General features: G+C 38.5%; 1 protein-coding gene across 2 annotated transcripts in view; it reads left to right on the top strand.

The window, feature by feature from the left end:
* The window catches only part of RNF168 (ring finger protein 168), a gene marked incomplete at both ends in the record, with an annotated part of 44,963 nt that extends 38,756 nt beyond the window's left edge, over window positions 1–6,207 (top strand). For both annotated transcript variants that reach the window (XM_079704380.1, XM_079704379.1), the window contains 2 exons: window positions 2,405–2,486; window positions 5,254–6,207. In XM_079704380.1, coding sequence (XP_079560506.1) covers window positions 2,405–2,486; window positions 5,254–6,207 — 1,036 coding nt within the window. The remainder of the gene's footprint in view (window positions 1–2,404; window positions 2,487–5,253) is intronic.
* Between the last annotated feature and the right edge of the window lie 10,135 nt (window positions 6,208–16,342).

Raw genomic sequence — 16,342 nt, 5'->3', positions numbered from 1 at the left:
TATTGGAAAAATTAAACTTTCTGGCAATATTAAGTATCCTAGAGGATAAGGAGCACTTACACTATAGGTTGATGCTCTATGACTGGAGTGTAGACACTAAAACCCCAGAAGACATGTGCAGGAATGTTCCCAGCAGTACTATTAGTAACAGTAAAGAGCCAGAAGCACCCACATGTCCAACAGTAGACCAGAATACTGTTACTTTCCAGCAATGAAAACGAATTCTGGCTAAGGAAAACATGCCTGATTCAGGAAGGTGTTGTGTGAAGAAGTCAAGTTGTGGAAAGATACATGTAGTATGATTCCATATATGTAAAGTTCAGAAATCATACAGTACTAAGCAATAAAGTGTTTAGGGGTACTAGTGTGTGTTAAGACTACTTTTAAAAGCAAGACATAAGACTAACACATTATAAAACAACTATACCCCAATAAACATAAAGTAAAATAGACCAAGGGAAAAATAAATAAATAAATAAAAGCAAGAGATAAGAGCATCTCAGGATAGTTGTAGCCTGTCAGCTGGGACACAGAGAAGGCCCCATAAAGAATTTTAAAATCAGTGATTTTTTTTCCCCTTAAACTGAGTGATAAGTATACGGGTTTTTACGATAATATAAGATTTTACAACTTTTTTTAAAGTATATATATATTAATCTTAAATGTAACTTCTGGAGAATTTTTACATATGTATAAACCACACTCCAGATTAAGATACAGACTGTTTCCAAAAGGTTCACTTGTATACTTTCCCAGTCAGTATCTCCCTCCCTGTAACTATGATGTATTAATCATCAATTTTATACATATTAGTGTATACATGTCAATCCCAATCGCCCAATTCATCACACCACCACCACCACCACCCCTTACATATATTTTGTAACTATTTTCTTGTAAACTATTTGTTTTTATGAGGTAGGCCTATGTATATAGTTTTTTATAAAGATCTATAAGACATAAGTGAAAAAAGGAAATCACAAAAGAATATGATTGCTTTAAAAAAAGATAGTGTGCAGTATATAGAAATAATTTTTTTTAAAATTGGTTACATATGAGGAAGCAAATAAGAATGGAAAATGACACATACTTCCTACATGTATTCATATATTACTTGGTTATTACAAATAAACAATATCCCAGAGAGTTCACAAATCTTCACCAATTATGTTAGATGGGTATCTGATCACACTTTGTTTTGTTTTCTGCTTCTGGATTTCTGAACAACTATTAAGCTGTAATAATTCTATGTTGGTTTTAATATACTTGGTTACTAATATCTAACATTGGCAGAAGGAATTCTTCAGCTTTGGGAAACAAAATTAAAATGAGACTAAACCTGGACTCCTGTTTTATCAACTTAGAGGTAGTTCTTATTCTCATAAGTTTTCAGAGTAAATATTTAGGTTGATGCAACTAAATATGCGGTTTAGCTACTATTTTATCTATAAGGGATATTTATTCTTTATATGAGATCTTTGTCTAGATTTTATTTTAATGTTATATATGCTACACGTTGGTGCTTTGGACAATGGAACTTACGATTTTACATATTTGCAATCAGACATTTTTCCATTTTTTTCTTTAATTATAAAAGCTAGCTGCTCTTTGAAAATCACCTAAAGTTACCACCACTTGAAGACAGCCAACATTTGTGCCATTTTTTGAGCATAGTTGTATATGTGTTTGGATTTTTTTTTTACAAAATCCAAACAAAATCCAAAAAAAATTTTTTTTAATATACCTAACCTCTTATAACCTGTCCTTTTATTCCCATTTCTTTTATGCTTTCCATTATATTACAGACTTAATATTTTCAGTGGCAAACAGCCTATTAAAGATGCTTAGATATTTAGAGATGTGCTCTTATGCTGATACATTGATAAATCTTTTATATCTCTAAGTAGATAGTTGATATAAAATATGTATATAATAAAATATACCAAAATGGTGAAGAATCTAATCATAGACCATTTTTCAAATAGAGATAAAAATGTAGAATTTCTGGCATTAAAAAGAAACTAACATATTCCTTCTCCTGACTTAAAATGTCATTTCCATTACTTTTGGGAAGACTATACAGTCTTACATTGTTTTGATGCTAGTACCTACCTGTTTAAATTCTTTTGAGAATTAAGGAATAATTTAGATTTGACTTTTACTTCCTTTTCTGCTATTTTTCACTAAAATATATCAATACTCAGACTTCTAAGTTTTGCTCCAGAAATAGACCAAAATACCTGAGACAGGGAGATGAATTACACTCTTTCTGATAAATCAGCCAAGCAGCAAGCCAGACAGCCTTCAGCATAAATAGCTAATCTGGCTTTATTATATTGGATACATGCCACTTGTGTTTCAAAGCATTCAAATTTTGGTAAACTTTTTTTTTTTTTTTTTTAAGGTATTTGTCACCTAAATCTCAACCTTGGTCAGCATCACAGTCTGAAGTTGTACAAGAAGACAGGAAAGACTCCATATCTAAGGTATGTGGATGCTAAAGATGTTCTTGGCTTGGCAAGTTTATTAATGCTATAGATTGTTAATACTTGCAGTTTCCTAACTTTTTTTAAGTCACTATAGTAAATGGAACAACCTTTCTTAGTCACCTTAGGCTCACTTAGGCTAGGAGTCAGCAGACCTTTTCTCTAAAGAGCCAGATAGTAAATATTTTAGGCTTTGTGGCCCAAATGGTCTCAGTCACAACTGTTCAGTGATGCTGTTGTCATTTGAAAGAATCCATAACAATATATAAACAAATGAGCTTGTCTTTGTTCCAGTAAAACTGTACAAAAACAAGCACCAGGCTGAATTTGGTCCATGGGCCGTAGTTTGTACATCCCTGACCGAGATCATCAGACTCACAAAACTAAATAGGCTACCCCTGGTACCAGCTTCACTTAAAGGATTACACAGTGGTAAACAAAGCATGCTAGTAGGGTAGCATCAGACATCAGGCATATCTATTCAGCAAGAGTCCTCACTGCAGAGCTCCTAAGTGATGGCCTGGAAGTGAGACCATGCAGAGGAGCATAGTAACCACCCAGACTTAGAAGTCCCATGCTCCATAAGAGTAAATTATTTACTGTAACAACTCATGGGTGTGGCTTCCAGGGGTCTTGGGAAGGAACACAGCCAAAGAGTTGTAAGTCATTTACAGAAGCCCTGAGCTTTGGCTTCCTGCAAGGTATTTATAGATCACTCCTAGTTCTCCTAGTACAGATGCAGTTCACCAGTAAGGGTCATTTTTACCATAAGCTTTGTGGCCTAGTAACACAGGTGACATTTCACCTCTATCAGGCTTCCAGGAAAATAGAACTAGGAAAAGCCAGCTGACATCAAGGTCAGTTTCCTACATGGAAGTTTTATTAACCCTTTACTCACAGGTTCCTAAACTTTTTTCAGTTTAGCTAGGTGGTTTTATAGCACCTAACATTTAATGGACATTTATGTGCCAAATAATGTATTTATTTTCTTTAATCTTCATCACAACCACCAACTCTGTAAGGTACCCTTCTTGTGCCCAATTATAGTTGAGAAAACTGAGGCATGCAGAGGCAAGAGAATTGCTCAGTGTCCCTTAAGTAGAGGTAATAGAGGGAGAATTCAAGTCCAGATGGTCTGGCTCATGCTGGAACTAAGGATTGATGGGAGAGGCATTGTAGGCTAGGATTTTTTTTTCCTATCCTGGTGTTAATATTCACAGCAAAACTAGGTAAGCAACCTAGAATTTGTCCAATCCAAACTACATTGGTTCATAAAAAATGTTATGAGGAATGGTAAATGCAAAGCAAAGTAGGTAAAAGAACAGATTTAAGATCGCAAACAAGGAGGAATTTTTGTTTTGAAGCAAGTCCTCATTGAAGCCTTTTTTCTTTTTTATTTATTTATTTGGTTGGTTGGTTAGTTGGTTGGTTGCGCTAGGTCTTAGTTGCAGCATGCCTTAGTTGCGGCTTGCTGGCTCCTTAGTTGCAGCATGCATGTGGGATCTAGTTCCCTGACCAGGAATCGAACCTGGGCCTCCTGCATTGGGAGCGTGGAGTCTTAACCACTGCGCCACCAGGGAAGTACCGAAACCTTTCTTCTTAAGGCTTTCCCATGGTCAAAACTAATCCTAGGTCTTAACTTACCCAAGACCTGTAAGTGAGAAGAATTATACTGGCTAAAGCAAGGGTTCTTAACTTAAGGTCTGTGGGTAGAATCCACAGAGTACATATGAACCTAGATATAAGGAAAAGTTTATCTTTACTTCCACCTGACCTCTCATTTTAGCATTTCCTTTAGTTATGAATGTAGGCAGCAAACCAGTAAACCATAATACTGTTAACAGTACCTGTGACTTTGTCACCAGTAGATAACACAGGTTTTTAATTACTCTACATTTGTTGCAGATCTCTTGAAATATCATTTATACTCATCCCTCCTTCAGTGTTACAAATTATTAGACTTGCCACTAGATCTTATTATTTAATGTATTAATAGAAATGCATTATTACATCATAAATTGTAAGATTTTAATAATTGTGTTGCAATATAAATTGTTCCATATGTATGTATGTATGTATGTATGTATGTATTTTTGGCTATGTTGGGTCTTTGTTGCTGCGTGCGGGCTTTCTCTAGTTGGAACCAGTGAGGGCTCCTCTCTGTTGCGGTATGTGAGCTTCTCATTGCAGTGGCTTCTCTTGTTGCAGAGCACGGACTCTACGCGCATGGGCTTTAGTAGTTGTGGCGCACGGGCTTAGTTGTTTCACGGCATGTGGGATCTTCCCAGATCAGGGCTTGAACCCATGTCCCCTGCATTGGTAGGTGGATTCTTAACCACTGAGCCATCAGGGAAGTCCCCCTATGTATTTATTGTTATGTTTAAAAATATTATTCTCAAAGAGGTCTGTAAGCTTCACAAAAATGCCAAAAGGAGGAGGGTTTGTGACCCAAAAAGCGATTAAAAATCCCTGGGCTAGAGGAAGTTTGTAAGATGAGAAGTCAAGTCATGGTGCCAGCTCCTGGCCATATATAGAACTAGTTGGTGGATTTTAAACTGTAGGTTTTCATGGGAGTGAAAGTGAAGAAATACCTTAATCTAAATTGGCACACAGAATAAAAATACTATTAAGAATTAATATATCTTATTAGTAGTAATAATAATTACCTTATAGTGACAACTCAGCTTTGGTATCAGTGTAATTAGACTTATGTATTACGACTTGATGTTTTCCCCTGGTTCACTCAGTGTTTTTCTGTTTTCTACAGGAAACTGACAGCAGTGATGTGAAGAGCCCTACATGGCAAGACACAGAAATTGAGGAAGATATGCCAACACTTTCTCCTCAGATATGCCTTGAAGTTCATGAACAAGGTGCACAATCTTCAGTGGAGTCACCTATGCCTCAGTTATGTGCCAGTGGTAAAGAATGGTGCCTTGAAGGAAAAGTCAAAACAAGACCAAGCAATCATGAAAAAGAGTTATGTGTCATAAATCATGAGGGACCTGAAGCCAGAGTTCCCTACTCTGGAGAAGCTGCAATTAAGCCTTGTGGCAAAACAGAGAGTGGGTGCACTGTATCAGATAAGACACAGATAATTAGAAATAACACAGTTGAGACAGAAAATGAAGAGTCTCACCTACTGATCAATAAAGATATCTCCAAAAGAAAAAACCAGGAATCTTTGTCTGAAGCAGTCAGGGATCCATGCTTTTCTGCAAAAAGAAGAAAAATGTTCCCCAAAGCTTCCTCAGACCAAGAAGAAACAGAAATGAACTTTACCCAAAAACTGATAGATTTGGAATGCCTACTTTTTGAGAGACGTAAACAAGAAGAACAGGACAGGTTATTAGCATTACAGCTTCAGAAAGAGGTGGATCAAGAACAAATGAGGCCAAACCGGCAGAAAGGATCCCCAGATGAATATAAGTTACGTGCTACATCCTCACCTCCAGACAAATCACTGAATGGACAAAGGAAGAATTCCAAAGATAGAAACTTCAAAAGACAAACTGATCTAGAGCATCCAAAACCTAGGAGAGGCTCAAAAAATGAAAATTGGCAACCTTCTTTTAAGATCCAGTTGAAACGTTCAGTTAATGGAAGAAAGATAACAAATTCTACTAGAGATAATTGTAATGTATCTAAAACTCCTCATTCCCTACAGCCTAGTAAGTCACAGAAAAGTATTTTTCAGATGTTTCAGAGATACACAAAGTAGTGCTTGGGGAAGGGGAGTGTTGTATAATCTAGTGAAGCTCTCTATCATAGATTCTTTATAAATTCTTCATTAATTCTGCTCCGTGGGCATACTCACTGTCCTTAATGAAAGGACGGCGTGATTACAGGGGAGGAATATACAAATGTGTTTCTGCCAAACTCGGTTGTAAGCAAGAGTCCCACTCCTTTCCTTTTTTTAATAACTGGTGTACTAAATTTAAGTTGACAGTCCTTATGGATATAAAAATGCCTTGGCCAACTCCCAAGAAATCTTCATTTCCATGCATTTCCCACCATATGCATGTTTTGTGGCCTTCACGCACCTTTTTGTACTGACTAGTAATCAAAGCAACATTATAATACACCAAGTAGCTAAGGAATCCAGGCAGGGTTTAGAATCTAAGTTTTCTTGCAACTTTCCCATATATTTGCAGAGTACTTGAAGTACATCTTCCATAACACTAAAGTAATCTAATTTCCATGTCCATTTCAATTACTTTAAATATTACAGCATATTTTTTTTTACTTAAAATGGGTTAGGATCAACGTGAAAGCAGAAAAATCAGAGTTTTCTGGAAAATTAGGACTTAGTTGACAGAAAGGAAACTAGACTCTTGATGCAGAAGTAGCTAAGCTTGGGATGAGGCTGAGTGGGGTAGATTGACAATTTGGAGGCCTTGAAACTGAGTGGATGATCAGACAGCTGGGTCCAGGCTGGAGTAGCAGGTGTAGTTTGGCAAAGTATTCTTCCTTGTGCTTTCTTTGCTAGATGGCACAGAAAACATTTGGGTTTTAACAGCTTTTCATAACATACTACCTAATCTGCTATTCCAAAAAAGGTGGGGGGAATTTACTGTAGGAGAGTTATGTCACAGTATCCTATGTTGTAGAACCTGACTAACCATGTGTTTATTTCCTTATGTTAACCTTTGTATTGATACTGACTTTTTTTTTTTTTTTTTTGCGGTACGCGGGCCTCTCACTGTTGTGGCCTCTCCCGTTGCGGAGCACAGGCTCCGGACGCGCAGGCTCAGCGGCCATGGCTCACGGGCCCAGCCGCTCCGCGGCATGCGGGATCCTCCCGGACCGGGGCACGAACCCGTATCCCCTGCATCGGCAGGCGGACTCTCAACCACTGCGCCACCAGGGGAGCCCGATACTGACTTTTATTTGTGTTTATGGACAAAAATAGAAAGTACGATATTTGGGTTTGGCCCTGTCTTGCCCCCGAAAGTTAAATCAGAAGGCTGCGATTTCATTTTGTGAAATTTAACTTAGAGACTGTTAATCTTTTGTTTCATTAATATGAACAACTTTGAGCAAACAACCGTTTTAACAGCATTGCTGTTGATATCTAGTTAGCCATCCTTTTAAGGTAATAATGCAATATAATGTCCTAGAGCTAATAATTCTAGCTTAAATTTGTCAGTGTTTTTATACATAATTAAGATTTTTTTCCTCCAAATTTTGTAACTGAAATTCTGTAATCTTTGCATACTTGATGGCGTCTACTTCAATATTGATTGGGTAATTATGGGTAGAATTCTGATGCTAATTTAAATTTTAGTTTGCCCTTTCTCAAAAGTGATTGTCCCCTGAGTAATGATTGTGCTGAAATGTAGTTAGAAACTAACCAAATTTGTCTAAAATATATCTTTTCATCAAACCAATATTTTTTAAGACCAATTTTGCTTTACATTTTAGTGACTCTTCAAATTAAAAGTTATATAATTAAATCTTCCTGGAATAGTCCATGACCAAAGAGGGGGGAAAATAGTGTAATGTATTTAGGATTTACATATATAACCACTTATTTGTCTGTGAAGAAGTCCTCCTGACTAAAGTTGGTTTTAAGATAAATTTTAATTTCTCAATTAATCTTTCTGATACTACCATGTATGCATTTTTGTGAGAAACTAGTAAATGTTTTGTGTCAGTCATTAGAATTTACTGATACTTTCCTCCCATTTTTATGGAAGGGATATGAGAGTGTTTAATTTCTCAATGAGTGCTAAAACTATGCAGGGGTTGAGAATCTGAAAATTAAAATAATTATTAAAAATTGAAATGGACTATGTGTTTTTCACAGTTAAAAATAAAAACACATGAAAATAAAAAGTTCTGCATAACAAAAACTACCATAAAGGAAAATCGGAAGACATGGCAAACTTGAGAAGAAATAGATACAACCCATCACAAAGAGCTTATTTCCTTTATATAAAGTGTCTGCCAATACGTTTAGAAAAAGACTAACAACCCAAAAGGAAAATTAGAAAAGTTTATGTTCCCAAGAAACATAGTTCCCAGGAAATAATATATAAGTGGCTCTTAAATGTGTGAAAAGATGCATAATATCACTTATACTAATACTCATACATTTTTCCACCCTTCAGATTAGTAAAGGTGTTTTGTTTTTTGGGTTTTTTTTTTTTCCCCAGTCTTGGCAAGCATGTGGGTAAATAGGCACTCTTATATGTTGCTTGGTATGAATAGAAACTTTTAAAGCCCTAGAGAGGTAACCTTGGCAATCTACTTCTAGGAATTTCTTAAAGCTGCTTTCACATATATGGAGAATGGCATGCATAAAACATTTTTGTTTGGCATTGTTTGTAATAACAAGCTTAGAAACAACCTTAATCATATCAAGAAACACTAAACAAATGATGGTAAAATAGAATACTATACAGCAATTAAGCAAAAAACCCACTTTACTGATACGAAAAGAACTATAAGATATAGTTAAACAAAAAATACAAGATGTAGAGTAGTGTACATAGTGTGCAACCATTTATCCAAAGAAGAGAAATATATATTTAAGAGAGAGATAAACAGTGTTGCCAGCAGGGAGAGAAACTGGGTGGCTGGGAGACAGGAGTGGAAGAATGACTTTTCTCTGTATGTTCTTTTATAATTTTAAATCATATTGAATATATCATCTCAAAATTTAAATGTTCTTAAAATATTACAAGATTAAGGATACTTAGGCATCTCAACCTATACCACTCTAGACAGTCCTTTTTTGCCTTTAAATTCTAAGAATCATAATTTAGGAAGGTTTTTCAGTGCAAAAAAAAATAACGCGAATTTTTGGAAATAGCATTGTGAATGAATTTGAATATATTTAGCTTTAATGTACTATTTTTAAATTATTTGAAAGCAAAGCTTATGCTTTTCAGGTAGCAGTGCTGCAGACCTGCAGTCCTGCTGAGAACAATGAGAAAAGCCAGATAAAAATGTAAAATTTTTACATTTAAAAATTAAAATGCTTTACTTAAAAGCATCAGAAAGCTACTGAAACAATGAGGACTAACTTAGGGGCTAAGATTCTAGAGAGGGGAGATTTGAGAGGTGAACTGATGTTTGCAACCACTTTTTCGCTTGTAGCATGTGCCTCTTCTGAATGCAGGACGAGAATCAGGGCTGCTGCTGGTAAACAGAGAAACCGGCAGAGCTCTTGGCCATGTCATGAAGCTGGAGTGACAGTATTGGAGACTTGGGGTCATCAAACACAAGGTCGGTTTTCCCATCAAGATAACTGCAGTTTTGAAACTGTTAAGAGCAGAGGCTAGGGCCTCCCTGGTGGCGCAGTGGTTGAGAGTCCGCCTGCCAATGCAGGGGATACGGGTTCGTGCCCCGGTCCGGGAGGATCCCATATGCCGCGGAGCGGCTGGGCCCGTGAGCCATGGCCGCTGAGCCTGCGCATCCGGAGCCTGCGCATCCGGAGCCTGTGCTCCGCAACGGGAGAGGCCACAACAGTGAGAGGCCCGCGTACCGGAAAAAAAAAAAAAAAAAAAAAAGAGCAGAGGCTAAAAGGCTGAAAACCTCTGAAAAGCAGAGAGGAGTTGTCGTCAGGCTCACACTGCTGATGAGACAAGAACAGAGTTCAGGACCTACCGGGGAAGGAAGCCTGTTGAACACACCAGGGCCTCAATTGAAAGCCCTAGCACAGAAGTCTGCAAACTGCATCCCAGAGGCCAAATCTGCATGCCGCCAATATTTGTAAGGCCTGTGAGCTAAGAATGGTTTTAAATGGCTCTTCGATTCCTTAGTTCACATATAAGGAATTGAACGATGGGACTAGTAATTTGTGCATGAGTTTGGACCACCAAAACAAGGGCATGTAGTGCAGGAGGGAAGAAAGAATAATTTCCTTCTTAACTTGGTCTCTATCTGTTAATCTCACTTTCTTAATCTGTAAACGGGAATCAGTGTAACCAAGAATTGCTATCAAGAGTTAAGGGTAATGGGACTTCCCCGGTGGTCCAGTGGTTAAGAATCCGCCTTCCAATGCAGGGCACACGGGTTCGATCCCTGGTCGGGGAACTATCCCACATGCCGCAGGGCAAGTAAGCCCATGTGCCTCAATGAAAGACCCTGCATGCCGCAAGAAAGATCCTGTGTGCTGCAAGTAAGACCTGACACGGCCTAATTAATTAATTAATTAAAAAACAAAAAAAAGAGTTAAGGGAAGTAATAGAGTACCTGGCACAGGCCCTGACTCAAAAAAGAACCTTAATAAGTGATAGTGCCTTTCTCCTGGCTATCCTCCAGCCCCACTACTCCATCAGTCCCACTTTTGGGAGAGTTTCACTTTATCCAGTGACTTTGTGTACCGTAAGTACCCACGTGTGGCATCCAGTAAATTGCAAATTACCTTTGTCTACTCATGAAGACTACTCACCTCTCCCCTACCAGATGTATCTACAGCTCCATGTCACAAGAGACCCCTGACCATAAGTTCCCCTGTGTCACAGTTCCCAGATTGCAAGAGACTTTAGCCTCAGATGAAACCATTTCTCAGAAATATATTGTGGCCTCAAATTCCTATACAAGTTCTACACATTTGGTATGCATAAAGGTTTGTAAATCACTACAAACTTTGAAATGGGGAGTTGAGCCACTACTGTATGTTTATCCATATCTTAATTCCTGTGTAAAGATCTTAATAAACAATCATGACTTCAAATTTTGAGTCAGTTTTGTTCTCCCCAATATATATTGCCTTAATTTGGCAGGACTTGGAGCAACATGGACCCTGAGTTCAACTGAGGGGACCGTTCTCTTGCTTTACATTTCACTTTACGTTTCTCTTCAACTTGGCTTTTGTGGTCCCAGGCTGCTGCAGTTAGGCTCTATCCATGAAGCTAGTTGAATCCAGAAGGTTTTCTCTCAACTGGGGATCATAAATTGAGTTTGCCCATCTTTTGTATCATTCCTCTTCATTTCTTAAGACCCATAAAAAGTTTGGGTGTCTCTGTTTTTTACTGCAGAATTAGAATCCCACTCCCTGGTCAGTTTATACTAGACAAATGTAGATTATACTGGATCTATTGCTTGGGATCCACTTAAGAAAGCAACCAAAATAGGTATTTCAACAGAGGAAATGCAGTATAGGACATTGGTTAGACAGGTGTTGAAACAAAAGGGAACACATAACCCAAAGATGATAACTGCAGGAAGTGGCTACCACCCTCAAAGCTGGGAAACACACAGGAAGGGTTTTGGTTACTAGAATGTAGGTGCTCAGGATTATGTGGGAGAGTGGGCCCTGCAGACTTGGTGTTCAGACCTTTGAGAAAGAAACACCTCCCAGCTACTGCTGGTACTCTGAAAGGGCCCGGTGAGTCTGGTTCTAGAAGAGTTGGCATTTAGAAGCTGGGGTGAACTGCCACTGCTGGGGCAACATTGATAGGAACAGCAAAAAAAATGTCCCTTTTTCCCTTCCCTTCTAGTACCTCTTACAGGTAATAGAACTTAATAGGAAGCTTGCTGGCAAAGGAGTCTGGGAGTCTGGAAAAGTGTTTTTTATATCCCAGCGGAGTTTAGAATGGCAGGCTTGAGAAGAGAGGCAGGAGCTAAGAGATAAGAGGGGGAAAAAATACAGAGAAGTTTTCCGTAAATGGATTCTAGTACAAATATGTCTTGAAATCGCTAAGGCAAAAACTTGGAAAGTTCCTATCGTGTTAAGATGGAGTAATATGTGTGGGAGATTATGCTTAAGCACAAATGCCCAGAAGAAGTAAAACCTCATAAAAGATCTATGGAAGAAAACTGGAGAACCTTCCCAAGTACGTGTAGAGAGCCCTGCCAATTGTTCAGTTCTTATATACCCAAGTGTCCCCATCTCGACCAGAACTGATGATTAGAGAGTAAGGTTTGTGTGTGCCACCCTATACACAAGCTAACAATCACCTAAAGCCACCATTGTCCCGAGTGCCTACAAAGCTTTCTAATTCCTCACCTACCAGGATGCCAAGAACCCCTCTCTGAAATTTCTTCTACAGAAAATTAAGGCCATCAGACATCATCGCTAAATTCCCAGAGCTCCTAGGAGGGTACGCCCTAGAAATAATAGAACACCAGGATAAGATTAAAAGGAGGGCATTTTAGTAATTGGAATAGATCATAATGAAGTAACTCTCCAGAGTAATCCTAGATTGCAAAAACTTAGATGACAGGAATTATGTAATAATCTTAGCAAGAGGCACTGAGATAATACCTAATCAGTTTGGTTTCAATGTGACAGACTCTTTCTACTCCCAAAGAACTTGAAGTGCTATAGTTTATACAAATGTATTCTAAGTTCATTGACTTGAAAAGTGTTCAAAATGATTGTCCTTTTGGAAAAGCACCTTGTAAACAAAAAAATGTACTTGATTCCTTCTATTGGAAAATGCTTAGAAAACTTATATTTAAGGCTTTTATTTGTATAAAGCTAAAAATTACATGAATTAACTGGTTTACTTTTAGAAGAAAAAGATTTTTTTTGGTGCTGATTAGCACGTCACAAACCAAAAAGTAGATAAGAGGTCTAATTACCTAAGACTTAGGTCCTTGGTTGGGGAGAAGTGGCAATTCTAATGTTGCATAATAGCAAAAACTACCAAAAAGATGGGAGCTGAACCAACCATGCCTCTTTCCTTTGGTTTAAAAAAATAATTTATGCATCACGTATTTTACTGAAACCTTTATTCCAAATTTAGTGGCTTCTGGGGGAGGGATATTTTTTCTCATGTTCTAAGACCATTTGTATTTATTTTCTGTTTGCATTCTTTGCTTATTTTTCTATTAGGTTGTCAGACATTCTTCTCAGTTTCTAGGGCCTCTTAATGTATTAGGAAGATTGACCCTTTCTAGTAATGAGTTACAAAAAATTTTCCCCATGGGAATGAGTCCCCACACACCTGGGAAAAGATTGATTGTTTGATAGCCATGGTAACAAGTAACCACCAGAACAGGTTATAAACCTGTCTAATCAATCAATGACAACTTGGTTCATTGAACACACCTCTGAAAACCAACCAATCAGTGACAGCCTCATGCTTTGAAAGCCAGCTAATCATCAGTTGTCTCAGGCCAGTAGACACACTTCCTGCACAGCCAACACCATCACACTTCCCTATGAGATCTGAGGTTTTCTTTGTGCAGTGCTGGTCACCTGACCACCAGCATGCCTGTGCTAACCACTGGACTGCCAGGGAATTCCTTAGTCTTATATTTTGACAGCAGTTTGCCATTTATCATTTGACTTTAATTATGAGGTGCTTTTTTTTTCCCCCATGCTGAAGTTTTTGACCTTCAGATAGTTTAATTTTTCAATCATTTGAAAAATGGATTGATTTTTTTGTTGAAAGAATTTTCTTCACAGCTATAAAGATGTTACCCTTTCCCCTCAATACATGTATATTTTATATGGTTTTATTTTTTCATTTCAATATTTGACTCATTTGATGTTCAACCTGGTGTAAGGTACGGTCCAACTTTATTATTTTTTTCATTGTTTATTCAATTTCCCCAACACCATGTTTTTAAAGTCCATTATTGCCACTAATCCGAGAGCCTACTTATATGCTAAGTTTCCATACATGTTAGGGTCTATTTCTGGATTTCCTGTTTTGTTCCATTGGCATGCTACCCACCCGTGCATTGATAGCATATTGTTTTAGTTACTGAAGTTTTATGATACAGCAAGTCACCTCTCATTGCTTTTTGTTTTCTCCCACAATATTTCAGCTCTTCTTGTTATTTTTCCATATCAACTCTAGAATCTCATTCTGTTGCTGTCAGTCTTTTACCCCCAGCCACTTCCTTTCCTTCATCACCAGTGGCTGCTACCAAGGGATACTGCCTCTGAATTCTAAAAGGATTCCCTCTCTTAAATCTGCCACCACTGGGCCTATGTAATTTTTTGACTTTTCCTTTCCACCTCCCCCTGCCACCCTCTCCAATGCTCTGCCTGACTCTGTTCTCAGATCTGCTTGTAGGACTTCCACTCAGAATGGGGCCCTCACCTTCTGCAGATGAATGCTTGCTGATGTTCTTCTGAGATCTGCTACCTTTAGGACCCCTTGGCACTTCCCATTCTTCCCCACTGCACCTTTTTAGCTCCCCAGGTTGGTTATTCTGGTAAAAAATGTTTGAGGCCATGCTGGGGAGCCTCATGTGGCAGGGAACTGTAAATGGGCTCTAGGAGATAGTGTGTGGCCTCCACCCAACAGCCCGCAAAAAACTGAAGTTCTCTGTACTACAGCTGCAAGGAATTGAATTCTGCCAACAACCATGCAAGCAGGGGAGTGGGTCTTTCCCCCAGTGGAGCCTCCAAATGAGAACTAGCCCTGGCCAACACGTTGACTGCAGCCTGGTGAGACCTAGCAGAAAACATAGCTAAACCGTGCCCAGACCCCTGGCTGAGATAATATAGGTGTGTCATATCAAGACATTAGGGTTATATTGTTGTGCATCAACTTAACTAATACAGGTCCTATGGCATGGACTGAGAAACCACCGAGCTTGAAATGGCGTTTCCTCCCCATTCACCGCCCCCAAAACACCTTCTCACAAGAAGTCTTGCTACTTTGTCCTTACACTAACCCTAACTCACAAAGCAGTATAACACGTATCATCTGATTGCCCCTCCTTTTCACCCTTGTCCTGGGAATGCCCCGGGAGGACTGTAACCTGGAAGGACTAAATCGGGGGGCTCTCTGACCCTCTGATGTCTAGTTGAATTATGCCAAGAGGAGCCCTAGCAGGAAATCAGAGAGAGAGGGGAGTACGATTGGAGCATTTATCTCCCTGACTTCTCTGCAGGATCACCAAAGTCTGGCTGGCTATGCCCCTCACCTGGAAGTCAGAGCTCCTGTGAAGGTGCACCCTCCACACAGTCTCCCTCACCTCACAACCTCTCTTTCCAGGTTCTGGCAGCTGCTTCCTCCTCTCTGCCCCTCTGGTGCAGTGGGAACAGCTCTCTGGCATTGCTACAAAGAACCATCTTGTGCTTTCCCTACACCACGCCCACGCCTTTGTAAGTAATCCCTCTTCTCAAATTATCCAGTTTAACTGGGCCATCTATTTCTCGCCAGGCCCCTGACTGGTACTGTTAGCTACACTAAGAAGCATACCGGATATTAAAAGTCATGAAAATGTTCAAATATCTTGAAAACTCATTAAACAGTACTGTTTAAATGGATGCAATTTTATTACATGTAAATTATTCCTCAATAAAGTTGATTTTTAAAAAATTAGTCCATGTAATGGACCCATGCCCATTGGTTTCCATGGCTCACTTGATGATCCTTTGCATATTTCCCATGACACAAGAGACCCCTGCCTACATGCTCCCCTGTGACTCAAGAGATCCCTGAACCACAGAGGAAAAAAAAAAAAACCTTCATGGCTTGCTCAAGTTGCTATGCTAGTTCTATATATTTGTTCTGAATAAAGATGTATATACAAATATATATATATATTTTTAATTGAAGTATAGTTGATTTACAATGTGTTTCAGGTGTATAGCAAAATGAATCAGTTATACATATACATATATCCACTCTTTTTTAGATTCTTTTCCTGTATAGGCCACTACAGAGTATTGAGTAGAGTTCCCTGTGCTATACAGTAGGTCATTATTAGTTAACTATTTTATATATAGTAGTGTGTAAAAGATATATTTTTTAAAGTTTGTAATCTTAAGGTACTGAGAGAACTGAACCTCAGCTGCATGTGTGCATCTCTATTTCTTCTTCCTGTCTGCAGATTTTAGGAAATGACAGCCTTACTTTTTTTTTAAATAAATTTATTTACTTATTTATTTATTTATTTTGGCGGGCTTCTCATTGCGATGGCTTCTCTTGTTG

The sequence above is a fragment of the Hyperoodon ampullatus genome, assembly GCF_949752795.1.
Source record: "Hyperoodon ampullatus genome assembly, chromosome: 5".
In the NCBI taxonomy this organism is placed as follows: domain Eukaryota; kingdom Metazoa; phylum Chordata; class Mammalia; order Artiodactyla; family Ziphiidae; genus Hyperoodon; species Hyperoodon ampullatus.
Note: the sequence above shows the minus strand (reverse complement) of the source record. Positions and strands in the feature narration are given on the sequence as shown.